The sequence below is a fragment of the Ambystoma mexicanum genome, chromosome 14, assembly GCF_040938575.1.
Source record: "Ambystoma mexicanum isolate Mex_15411 chromosome 14, UKY_AmexF1_1, whole genome shotgun sequence".
Taxonomy (NCBI): domain Eukaryota; kingdom Metazoa; phylum Chordata; class Amphibia; order Caudata; family Ambystomatidae; genus Ambystoma; species Ambystoma mexicanum.
Window position 1 is genome coordinate 147836593 of NC_090940.1, and position 11747 is coordinate 147848339.

Genomic DNA, 11747 nt, shown 5'->3' on the forward strand with positions numbered 1-11747 from the left:
ACTGAAAGACATACATCCCGGTTCACCACCTGAGACAATGAATAGAAATAAAGCGGCATATAAGAAAAATGTACAATGTGTAATATCTATTGCCATACAACTTTATCAACCTATAAATAGAAGAACCAATAGATAAGTGTGGTTTTGTTTCATTTGTTTGGTTCCTTTGGTCTCATGTTTTTCTACTTTCTGCATTTCAGTCAGTTATGTTATCCACAAGCCTTAACTTTCAATTTTAGTTCACCTATTTTCTATATTGAGTTTCAAAAATAACAATCTATACGTCATGAATCCAATAAGGCGATATTCAAATTTCCTATAAATTGCCAAACCCCACCCTTCACCACTCCCCCTACTTAGATTTGTTTCCCCAGCATTTCCTTGATTATGGATAGCACTACCAACCAAAACGTTCTAAGTGTATGGTATTCATAGCAACACTAACCAACTCACCACTAAACTCTGCTTGTTAGCCCAGTCACACTCTCCCACATTAGTGGCCAACTATACCCAAAGTGCTCTATAAGATCATGCACTCCCAAGTTTCTCCACCAAATCCCTAGAAAGCAGATTACCACTCAGGGACTGCATATTTCCGACTGCATCCATCAACACCACAGGTTTAGCATCTGCTTTTCCCACTGTCCCACCAGCGAACCTCACCAAGCATTTTCCTTACAGATCCAAGCACAGCAAAGCACCCAATGGTGGCAGACGGGCGAATTACATTTAACAGGGCGAACTCTGCCTTGCTCATGACATTAACGGATGTGCCTGAATAGGCGAGTGCTGGTACCAATGTTCCGTAAATGAGTATTCTGCAGTGAGGTTGCCAGCATTTACCCGATTTGCACCCAAGCGTGGAGATGAAAACAGTCTGTTCATGCGCAGATTCATTTGGTTCAGACAGATGTGTGGGCTCCACTTGTGAGACTTCGAAATTTGCAGGTCAGTTGGATCTTGAAGTCATGATTATGCTTGCACAGCAGACCTTTGTGAAGTGGTTGAAACTGCCACAATTCCGGCATTCAGTGTCTCGTGCCGGGGGGAACGCCCTCAGAGTAGCAATTAGCTGCCACAATAGTCACAGGACTTGGATGATTTTGGCAGTTCAGTGTACTCCCTCACTCTTGAAGGGGTGTCTTGGTTTCTCTCCCTTGTGTTCAACGTTTGTCATTTTGCGTGGGTGTGAACTTCATGAAGCGCCATGGATTGGAACAACAATTCCATCTTTTCCACCCTTACTTCAGTGAGTTCATGCAAGCGGCCCAGTTCTAGGATGCGCTTTAGTGGTAGATCTGACTCCTGAGAATTTGTCTGCAGAGTGTTTGAGAAACTGCCTTAAATTGGATGATCGAGTACCTAATCTGTCCCATTGAAGAGGGTGCACGTGGAGGGCAGGCATCATAGCTTGCATGAAAAACGTCTATTGGTTGGTGTGCTGCTTGTTTAGCTTGTCACAGCTGGAAGCGTTCGAAATCGGTGTTAGCTTAGCAGTTGGAAGTATTTTGCAAGTTCACACTTAGCTGCTCCATAGGAGACATCTGTCCTGAAAGAAATATTCTCCTCTATCTGCGCAGGAGAACATGCGAGAGCCTTATTAAACGACTCCATCACCTCTGGCATCTTCCCTGAAGCCTTCAAAATAGCTCATATCAAACCACTTCTAAAAAAGGCATCCCTTGACCCCAAGAATTACAGGCCGATCTCCAACAAGAGATTTCTCGTGAAACTCATTGACCGGGCTGTATACTCCCAGCTCAACTCCTTTGTAGAATCCAACAATCTCCTCAACCCCGCACAATCAGGCTTCAGACCGTGACATGGAACAGAAACCACTCTGATCTCGATCTGGGATGATCTCAGGGTCACTGCTGACTCAGAGGAGAATCGGTGCTGTGCAGCCCTCAATCTCTCTACAGCCTTTGACAAGGTTAACCATTCAATCCTCCTTGACCGCCTCCACTCCCCTAGAAATCCGTTGCACTGCTCTCAAATGGATTGCCTCCTTTATACGCAATTGGAAACAAATAACTTTCCTCTCCCCTTTTGTCACAACTGCTCGCTCGGTAAACACTGGAGTAACCCAAGGCACATGTCTATCGGCTCTCCTTTTCAACCGCTATCTGACCACTCTACCAGGAATCATCCACACGCACAACCTCTCCTGTTACAAATACGCTGACGACACACAAATTATCCTAAGAATACCCAAGACATGCACCAACCCTCATCCCGACCTTGAAGTTTGCCTCGATGATATTGACCGATGGATGACAAAAAAAAAAAACCACCTCCTTTTGAACCCTGATAAAAACGAAATCATGGTGTGCGCCAATACTGCCCTTCTCCCACATCCGCTCCCATGGACCCCTCCCTCTGCCCACCTCCGATATAGTCAAAAACCTAGGCTGCACTCTGGACTCAGGCCTAAGCCTCTCCCGCCAGATCAACGTGTCAAAATGCGGTCACTACCACCTCAAACTTCTCAGACGCATTTTCCCCTACCTCTCTTAACCCAACAGACTTGCTGCAGTTATGTCTATTGTGATGTCGAGACTGGACTATGCCAACGCCCTATACCTAGGAACACCGGCCTACTAACTCAAACTCCAAAGAGTGCAAAACGCTGCCGCGAAAACTGCTCCTCCCCCTGGCACACATCGACCACATCTCACCCGCACTCTGAACGTTCCACTGGCTCCCAGTCGGACGGAGGGCCACCTTCAAGACCCTATGCATCACTCACCCAGCAGTGCACAAGACCGGCCCAGCATAACTACAAGAGAAGATAAAACCCTACCTCCCATCTCGCACCCTAAGATCAAGCACTGCCCTCTTTCTAGTGATTCCAACCTTTAACTCCGTCAGGATCAGAGGAACCGCCTTCTCAACCTTGGTCCCAACTCTGTGGAACTCACTCCCCACACAAATTCGACACACCCAAACTATATGACCTTCCGTAAAGCTCTAAAAATGTGGCTCTTTCCGTAATGCCGGCTATGACCATCTGAGGCGACTATGATCTGCAACCCGATGACAATTACTCAATGAGATCCCAAGCAATGACGCCACTGAATACGCTTATTAAGTCACTATTAAACAAATGCGCCCTTGAAATCAAGAAGAGCGAGCTCCTTAGATTATAACTCCATCCAAACACTCACCTCTCATATCGCTATGCTTACTCTCTACTCTACATCATTAGAGTGCAGCTTCGGCCTAGCTGCTCACATACGAACATTACTCCATGAACACCTCATCATTCTAATAAAGTGCAGCTATATCCCACGAAAACTGGCCTAGCTGCACACATAAGCGTCCTACACAGGGCTAATGTAGCCAGAACCCAGTCTGGCATGCATCCTCCAGACTGCACACATTCAACCGATATCAAATACCACCACACCTAATGCTAGACTGCAGCTACCATTAGGCAATTACATTGGCTGCCCACATAATTGGTGCACCCAAGCACCCTATGACACGTTACTCTCTAAACTGACCTGGACTACGACCTACCACCGCTTTGAGGTCATACCAATGATGTATAGAGCACTATATAAATGCCAAATAATATAACATAACATCTGTGGGAGTCGGGGTTTTGACTCTCATGGATTCTGGTACCTGAATAAAGGAGCATGGCACACATCAAGGCATCATTGTCGAAATCTCAGGTGGTTCTATCCTTTCAACCCGTAGTTCCCATTTGGGACCTACAGCTAAGGGAAACCCCAGTATTTCAAATTCTTGTATTAATATGGCAGAGGAGCTAGGTTTATATGCTGTTCTTGGAGTGGGGGGATGCACGTAGGGCTGCACCTCCACCCGAGTTCCCCATCGGCCTTTGTCGCCAATGGTTTTATCCTACCTACCTGCTACAGTCCATGGGGTCACTTAGGTATCTTCTGTGGCGGATCACGAACCGGATGTAATGGCCGCTGGGTATTAGGACTTCTCATAGGCTGGGAGAATCGCCAGGGGGCTCGAAAATAATGCGTTTGCGGACCCCGTGCTGACAGTTCAGCACACAAACGACGCAGGACACTGCACTGGCTTCGCGTGTGGCTATTGGCTGGACTGTCATCACGGCGTCCATGCACATATTCTTTTCGAAACTCCCCCTGTGTTTACTCCGGCTCTTTTAACATTTTCTTGGAGGCGTTTGCATGCTTATTGCAGCGAGTTTTCAAAGGGAGCTGTATGGTAATATGTTAAAGCTACATTGAAAACATACAAATACAATTCACCCTTGCAAGAAAGACTCAGGGCTATTCTACAGTACACAAACATCAAGCCGTAGCCTTGCTGTATAAATGGCATGCTTCCTCACCTGTCATCTCGGCCATATGCTCCTGTGGGATGCCCATGACATTATAGCAGGCTTCTATCTGCTGGGCCACAAGAGGCTTCGTGGGAGCCATGAAGACTATCTTGCCCGATGGATACCACCTGTAGAAGTTGTACATGACCACAGCAGCGATGAAAGTCTTGCCCAGGCCTGTAGGTAGGCACACCAGGGTGTTTTGCAAAAGAGCGCTCTGGGCAATATTAAGCTGGTAATCCCGGACAGGTACGTTGGTGGGGTAAATCCAGACATCCCCGGCAGCTAGGTCAAACCCAGGTAGATTCTCTGCGACTACCTGGGATAACCTGTCCTCTGGAACTTCATTTGCCTGTTCAAGAGAGTACCGAGTGTCTGAGTGGTTCAGGGTCTTCTCCGCTTCATAAACCGCAACCAGGAGAAGGTCATCATCGTCCTCATCATCCTCCACACTCCCCCGAGAGGCTGCGGGGGCAGAGAGCCGGTGGCCCGCGAGGACACCTGCGGAATTGGGTCCACGCTTCCCAAGACCTGGCTCGCTGTGTCGCCCCCCTGGGGGTTGAGGATTAGAACCCCAGGTCTGGAAAAGGGTCCTCTGCTTCCCGCTCATTCCCCAAACCCCTGGGTAAAAGGATTACGACAGTTAACTCTCTAAACCGTGAAGTGACATGGGCTGCAAAACTCGTTCACTGCTTTCGCCATGCAACGTTTACTCCCCATAAGGGGCTGATGACCGGGGGTGACCCACTCCCAGACACCAACACACTTTACTTTAATCTGTGTTCTGACTGTGTTATCTACCCAATGCCCAGGAACTGTCACAAACTAAGCACAGTTGAATTAGGCGCTCTGCAGTGACGTACGGCCACTGTAGGGATCGTACGTAACCCCAAAGGAAGTGACGTCACTTAGGTATGGGCCATTCTTTATTTACTCTTCAATATTTCTGTCTGCAGTGCTACGGGCACTCTGTGTACTACTGACATAAACTGGTACCACGTGACTGTAAGAGTAGCACCCCACACAAACAAAAATGAAATGTCGCCCAAATTCATGCGAAACACGGCGGCCATCTTAGAATGGGGTTTATTTCACTTCAATGAGAACGTGTATGTATGCTGCTTTGTTTGGCGCTCTCTACCTGCAAGCCGGCATGAGCAAAAGGGTGCAATTGCTACCCATAATTGCTGCTTTGCTCCACCCCTAATTGGTGGCCCGCGCCAATAATTTGTATTAATTTTAAATAAGAACATAAAGATGTACAACAAAAGGGTCAACTGAGAAAAGTACATCAAATATTCAAAGAACATGTCAAAACCGAGTAAAACAGAGAGTCAATAAGCGTTATTTAAATTTAAGTCAATAATCATATTAAAATTGTGTAAAGGGGAGACAAATACAGGGGAAAATCAAAGACAAAAAGGACATTGTTATGTCCTGTCTCCGCGCCTCGGCGTGAGGGGAGACAGAACATGCAGGGCCTTATCAGTAGGCCGCAGTGGCGCAGCTCTAGCGGGAGCGAAATGAGACATGCCACACTCTGTTCGTCACTGTGCCCGGAACTGCTCCCCGTCCGCGGGGGCGGGTCTTTTATTGAAACCCCCTGCGTCACCGCATTGCGGGACGCAGGGCGGATATAACATTCCTCCTTTATTTTAACTTAACATTTAAACAAAACATATCAAATACCATTATGCAGACACTTAAGCTACAAAAACCCCGGGTGTCTCCCCTCTTATAGTTCTGATGGAGCAGACTACCACACATAGTCTTTGAGCCGAGCGGGCGGCTTGGTGGCAGTTCTTAAACTACATCGCCCCCTTCTGGGGCTGGGCCCCACTGTCTCACTGGGCGCCTCACCTTCCATGTCCGGCTCACCCATGTCCGGTTTGCTCCACTGCTCCCACGTCCTGTAACCCACTTCAACCTCCTCCTGAAGGTGAGCGGGGTCTCCTTCTTTCGACTGGGGTTCTTCATCTTCCTGGTGACACTTGCCATCAGTCCACAGGTTGCGTGGCACCGCCTTAAACCACAACGCATTTCGTGTCACCCATAGCTCTCAACCATTTCTGTTGCAAAGGCGGGTGAAATCACCCGATTTTGTTTTTGGCGGTGAGACGCCCATTGGAATTAATGGGCGTGCAGGAGGCTTGGCGGGTGAGTCAGCCCTTTACAGGGCGGGTGACACCCGCCAAAAGCGTGTGAGTTGAGAGCTATGTGTCACCTATTGGCGTCCTCTCTTTACCGTTATCATGGTCCCTTGTTTCTCACTGACAGTCCATGGGAACAAATCATAGCGGGAATCCAGTTTGGACCTTGTCGGATTCCGCAGCATGACCACCTGGTCGCCCACCTGGTGGTCGGATGGCTTCGACCTCCTCTTGGCACTCATGTGCGCATTGGCCCCCGTTCTCCTTCTTTCGATGCGCTCCTTGTCAAAACGGTCCGGGCTCCTGCTGTGGTGATATGGAATGGAAGACTTTATGACGGTGCCAAACATGAGGTCGGCTGGAGGGACACCCGTCGTGCTGTGAGGGCCCGGTGACCTGGTAGTTTCGCAGAAAACAGTAGAGGTCGACCTTCCAAGGGCTGGCATTTGCTCTTGATAGCCTCAGCACTTTGTTGAGTGTCCTCATGAACCGTTCTACATCCCCATTCGCCTGGGGCCACCTTGGCATGATGTGATGGTACCTTATGTTTAGGTCTTGCAGGTATTGTTTGAACTCCTCCCCTTGGAATGGTGCGCCGTTATCACTCTTGATTCATGTCGGTAGTCCATGCATTGCAAACATCTTTTCCATGGGGGGGATTACCACTTCCGCTGCCGTGGATTCAACTACCTCGACTTCAGGATATCGGGAGTGATAGTCAATGGCCACCAGGAGGTAGAGGCCTTCTTATAGTGTGCAAAAGTCGATGCTGATTGCATCCCATCTGCCAAGGCCACGTTCCGCTGACTGGATCGGTTTTGGATCCGGTGGAGCTCTGGTTATCTGGCAGGGTAGACAGGTGTTTATTAGCCTTTCGACCTTCTCGTCTATCTGTGGAAACCACACTCGGTGCCGGATTCGAGCCTTCGTCCGAGCCATCCCTTGGTGGCCTTCATGGGCTAATGCCACTATTCTGTCCTGGAGGCTCGACGGGATGACAATGGGATTTCCCCTGAGCAGCAGTCCTTGCTCTGTGATCGACAGGTCCTGTCGTATGGTGAACATCCCCGTGAGGAACGCCTTTGCTTCCGCTGTCCTGTTGCGGGTGTTCTTCATGAAGGACTTCCAGTCGCCTGAGATGATGGCATCCTTCACCAGGTCGCAGCACGGGTCCTTGTGTGTTTCCAATTCAATGTCCTCGATGCTGACAGCCTTTGGCCTCATGGCCCGCACAACCTGGCAGATATGTTCCTCGGTCTCTTTGGCTACTTGGACTTCTTGTGGAGTCGCCGCTCGAGGGTGTCTTGAGAAGAAGTCTGCTGGGTTTCCACTTCCCGGCTGATAGGCCAATTCAAAATTGTACTGCTGGAGGTGCAACAGCCATTTGGCTATTCTGGCCGGCGGGTGAGAGGATGTGCCCATGAAAATAGGCAACAGGGGTTTGTGATCTGTAACTGCTGTGAATCTTCTGCCATAGAGATAGAGGTGGAAATGACAACACCCCCACAGTACGGCAATTGCCTCCTTCTCAATGTGCGAGTATTGCTGCTCTGTCATTGTGAGGGCTCTTGACGCATATGCAATGGGCCTCTTCTCCCCCTTCTTTGGTGACCTGCATGAGGATGGCCCCTAGGCCGACCGGCCTCGCATCCACAAATAGTTCTGTTGGGAGCTCAGTGTCGTAGTATGCCATCTTTGTGTCAATGGACAGCGACTCTTTGATGTTTTCAAAAGCCTCCTGACACGCTTGCCCCCATTCCCACTTTGTGTTAAGCTTGGTAAGTTCTCGCAGGGGTTCAGAGAGAGTGGCCAAGTTACAGATGAACCTCCCACAGTATGTGGCCATACCCAGGAAGCTGCGCATTTCGGTAGGTGTCATCGGCGGACTCGCAGCCTGTATGTCGGCAACCTTCTGGGGGTCCGGGGAAATGCCAGTGCTGCTGAATTTGTAGCCAAAGAAAGATATTTCCGTTTTGAAGAATTCACATTTTTCTTTGTGAATGGTTAACCCGGCATCTTCTAGTCTGCCCAGGAGCGTCTGCAGTCTCCTCAAGTGTTCCTCTCTGTCCTGAGCATGGATCAGGATATCGTCACTCACATTTAGGACACCTGGTATGTCACGGATGACCTCCTGAATAGTCTGCTGGAAAACTTCGGCAGCCGACGAGATCCCAAAGCTTAGACGTTTATATCTCCGTAAACCCAGGTGTGTCGAGAAAGTGGTTATGTATCGAGAGTCCTTATGCAGCTTGAGCTGGTGGTATCCTGCTTTCAGATCAACTTTGGAGAAGACTCGTGACCCGGTGAGATCAGCCACATTTTCGTCAAGCGTAGGTGTGATGTGGCGCTCCCACTTTATTGCAGTGTTCGGGAGACGCATGTCTATACACATCCAGACTTTTCCCGGCTGTTTGGGTTTTTTTGTGACCACCATCAGGGAAACCCATGGTGTCGGCCCAGTTACCTCTTCTATTATGCCTGCTTCTTCCAATGCTTTAAGTTCTTTCTCCACTTGTTCACGCATGTGGAACAGGATTCTCCTGTGTCTTACGGCCTTTGGCTGGACCGACTCGTCTATGTGGAGCTTAATTGTCTTTCCTTTCAAACACCCTATGCCGTTTAGTAGGTTGGGATACTGTGCCAGGATCTTCTCGACCTCTTGTGCTTCCTTCACGTGACAGACAAATTTGACTAGCCCTAGGTCTTCAGCCGCATCCCCACTCAGAAGGCATTTGATCCCCGCATTTACGATGTAGATTTTTGACGGTAGCCTGTTTTCACCATGGCTGAGGGTGGTGCAGAATCTGCCAACCACCACTTCCTACAGCCATATGCAAACAGTAAAGTGTCTGTGTTCTTCAGATCTGGTTGTGGTTGCAGTGTTTGGAATGTGCTGGTGGGCATAACATTTACGGACGCTCCCATGTCAATGGTCATCCATACCTGCTGGTTTTGGAGAGTGACCTGGCATTTGCGCCTCCGGAGCCTTTTTTTTGCGTCGCATGTCCCTGATCCAGGTCTGACACCACGTAGACTTTTCTCCCTTTTTTCCACTGTTCCCTGTCGGATTCATGTTGGGTCCCTGTGACATCATCCCCTTCTTCCTCAGTCGAAGCGTTTGTCGTTTCGACTCGCCTTGCATTGGCTTGCTTCTTTTTCTTGGTCCCGCTCTTCTCTTGGGGAGTATTCAGGGGCGGCAGTGGGGTGCCCGATGACCAGCACACCTTAGCATAGTCGTCCTTTCTGCCACATGCCCCACATGTTGTTCCTTGCGCGGGGCAGTTTCGCCGTCCATGTCGCGGTCCACCACACCATCCACATTCCGTGGGTCCCGGGATTCGTGGCTGCCACCTAGCTTGTGCGTGGTTGCCGCCAGCCTCATCCCTTGCGGACTGTCTGTTGGTGACATGGGCCACCATTGCTGTCGTGAGGGCAGGCTGTAGTTTTTCGAGAGTCGCCCCCATGTTGGTGGCCCTGGTATGTGCCAGTTCCCTTTGACGACCCAATTCCAGAATGTGTGTTAGAGAGATGCCTTTCTCACTCAGTACCATCCTTCTCAGTTTCTTCGATTGGATGCCGTTGATGAGCTGTCTCCGGATTTCTTTCTCGACATTCGTGAACTCACACGATATTGCCAGCTTCCTCAGTCGGGTATGGTAGGCATCCAAGGTCTCCTCTTCTGCCTGAATAGTGGTGCAGAATATAAAAGTTTCATAATCAGGGTTGAGCTGTGGGAGAAAATGAGCCGTCAGGGCATCCTTCGCTTGCTGGTAGATGTCCTGGCCATCATCAATGGTTAGCGAGTTAAAGATACGTAGTACCTCGTCCCCCATGTTTAGCGACAGGTGCAATCTCATCTTCCTGTCACTGGTTATGTCCTTGCATTCCATCGCCATTTCGAATTTTTGGATCCATAGCTGCCACCAGGGGCCAACTGATGATGGGTCCGTAAATGGATGAAACGGCTGAATCATTGCCGAGGAGTTCCCTTGTGGGCGAGCTTGTGGTGATGACATTGACAGATTAGCCGCAATTCTAGAAGGCGTGCCGGGCCTGGGGGTGGACGTGCCGGTCACCATGGCAGGGTCTCACTGTGTCTTAATGGGGTATGCACGTCTCGCCTTACTGCCTGTCCTCGGGTGAATGTGCCCCTCCGTGGTTGAACGTCTCAAACTGTGGTGGATGGGCAGCTGCGTCGATTGGCATGGAAAAGGAGAAATGAAGAGAGATTTTTTTTTTTTTTACGTGGGTGGGGGTTTTGTGTGCCCCCCCCCCACTGGGTGTCCAATAATTTCACGTGTCGCTGTGAGTCAGCAATAGCTGGCAGAGCGTCGAGCACGTGTGCTGGGTTCTGTTTCCCTCGTCGCCGTTGTTATGTCCTGTCTCTGCGCCTCGGTGAGAGGGGAGACAGAACGTGCAGGGCCTTATCAGTAGGCTGCAGTGGCGCAGCTCCAGCGGGAGCGAAATGAGACAAGCCACACTCTGTTTGTCACTGTGCCCGGAACTGCTCCCGTCCACGGGGGCAAGGCTTTTATTGAGACGCCCTGCATCGTCACCGCGTTGCGGGACGCAGGGCGACTATAACAGACATTACAGGGCACATTAAGGAAGGAGAGAAAATAAGGACATAATATCATTATGCAATTAAATACTAATTTTGAGAATTAAGATATTGATTAAATAAATTCAATTTTTTGTTAAACTTGTGCATAACATCAAAAGAAGAGGCATAGCATTTATCAATCTGGTGGATGGAGCAAATGGAGTTCACCAAACATTATACAATAAATTGGCTGTATTTTTCCAGTTAAAAGAAATATTCTTGAGGGGAGTGGCCAAGCGGCAGAGGAGATAGCCGCGTAGTCCGAGAGCTCCTGAGCTTGAGAGGAATTATTTTATGTAAAATTAATTTATCCCATTTTAGAGGTACCATTTTTTCTGTTGAACACTATGGCCCTCATTAGGACTCCGGCGCTAAACCATGGTGCTGTTAGCACTGTGGTCCATGCCGGAGTCGGCTATGGAGAAAGGGGGAATTACCACCCCATTCCAAGGCTGGCGGGCGATAATTCCCCCTTTCTCCATAACCCTTCCCCATTCCCATTTTTGCCCCAAAATGGCAATCGGGAAGGCGGCAATTACGGTACTGCAAATTGCGGTACCGTAATTGCCATCAAGGTCCCTTTGCGGGTCCAGACCAGCCGTTCAGGTCGGGAGCCGCAAAGGAACCTCGTAGTAAGACGTTTAGGGGTTAACAGCGCCGTAGCCTT

At 49.4% G+C, this 11747-nt stretch overlaps 1 protein-coding gene across 1 annotated transcript in view; it reads right to left on the bottom strand.

The window, feature by feature from the left end:
* FANCM (FA complementation group M) overlaps window positions 1-5252 on the bottom strand; it is a 1896264-nt gene extending 1891012 nt beyond the window's left edge. Inside the window, exon 1 of the mRNA XM_069638749.1 lies at window positions 4337-5252. Coding sequence (XP_069494850.1) covers window positions 4337-4937 — 601 coding nt within the window. The 5' untranslated portion in view covers window positions 4938-5252. The remainder of the gene's footprint in view (window positions 1-4336) is intronic.
* Between the last annotated feature and the right edge of the window lie 6495 nt (window positions 5253-11747).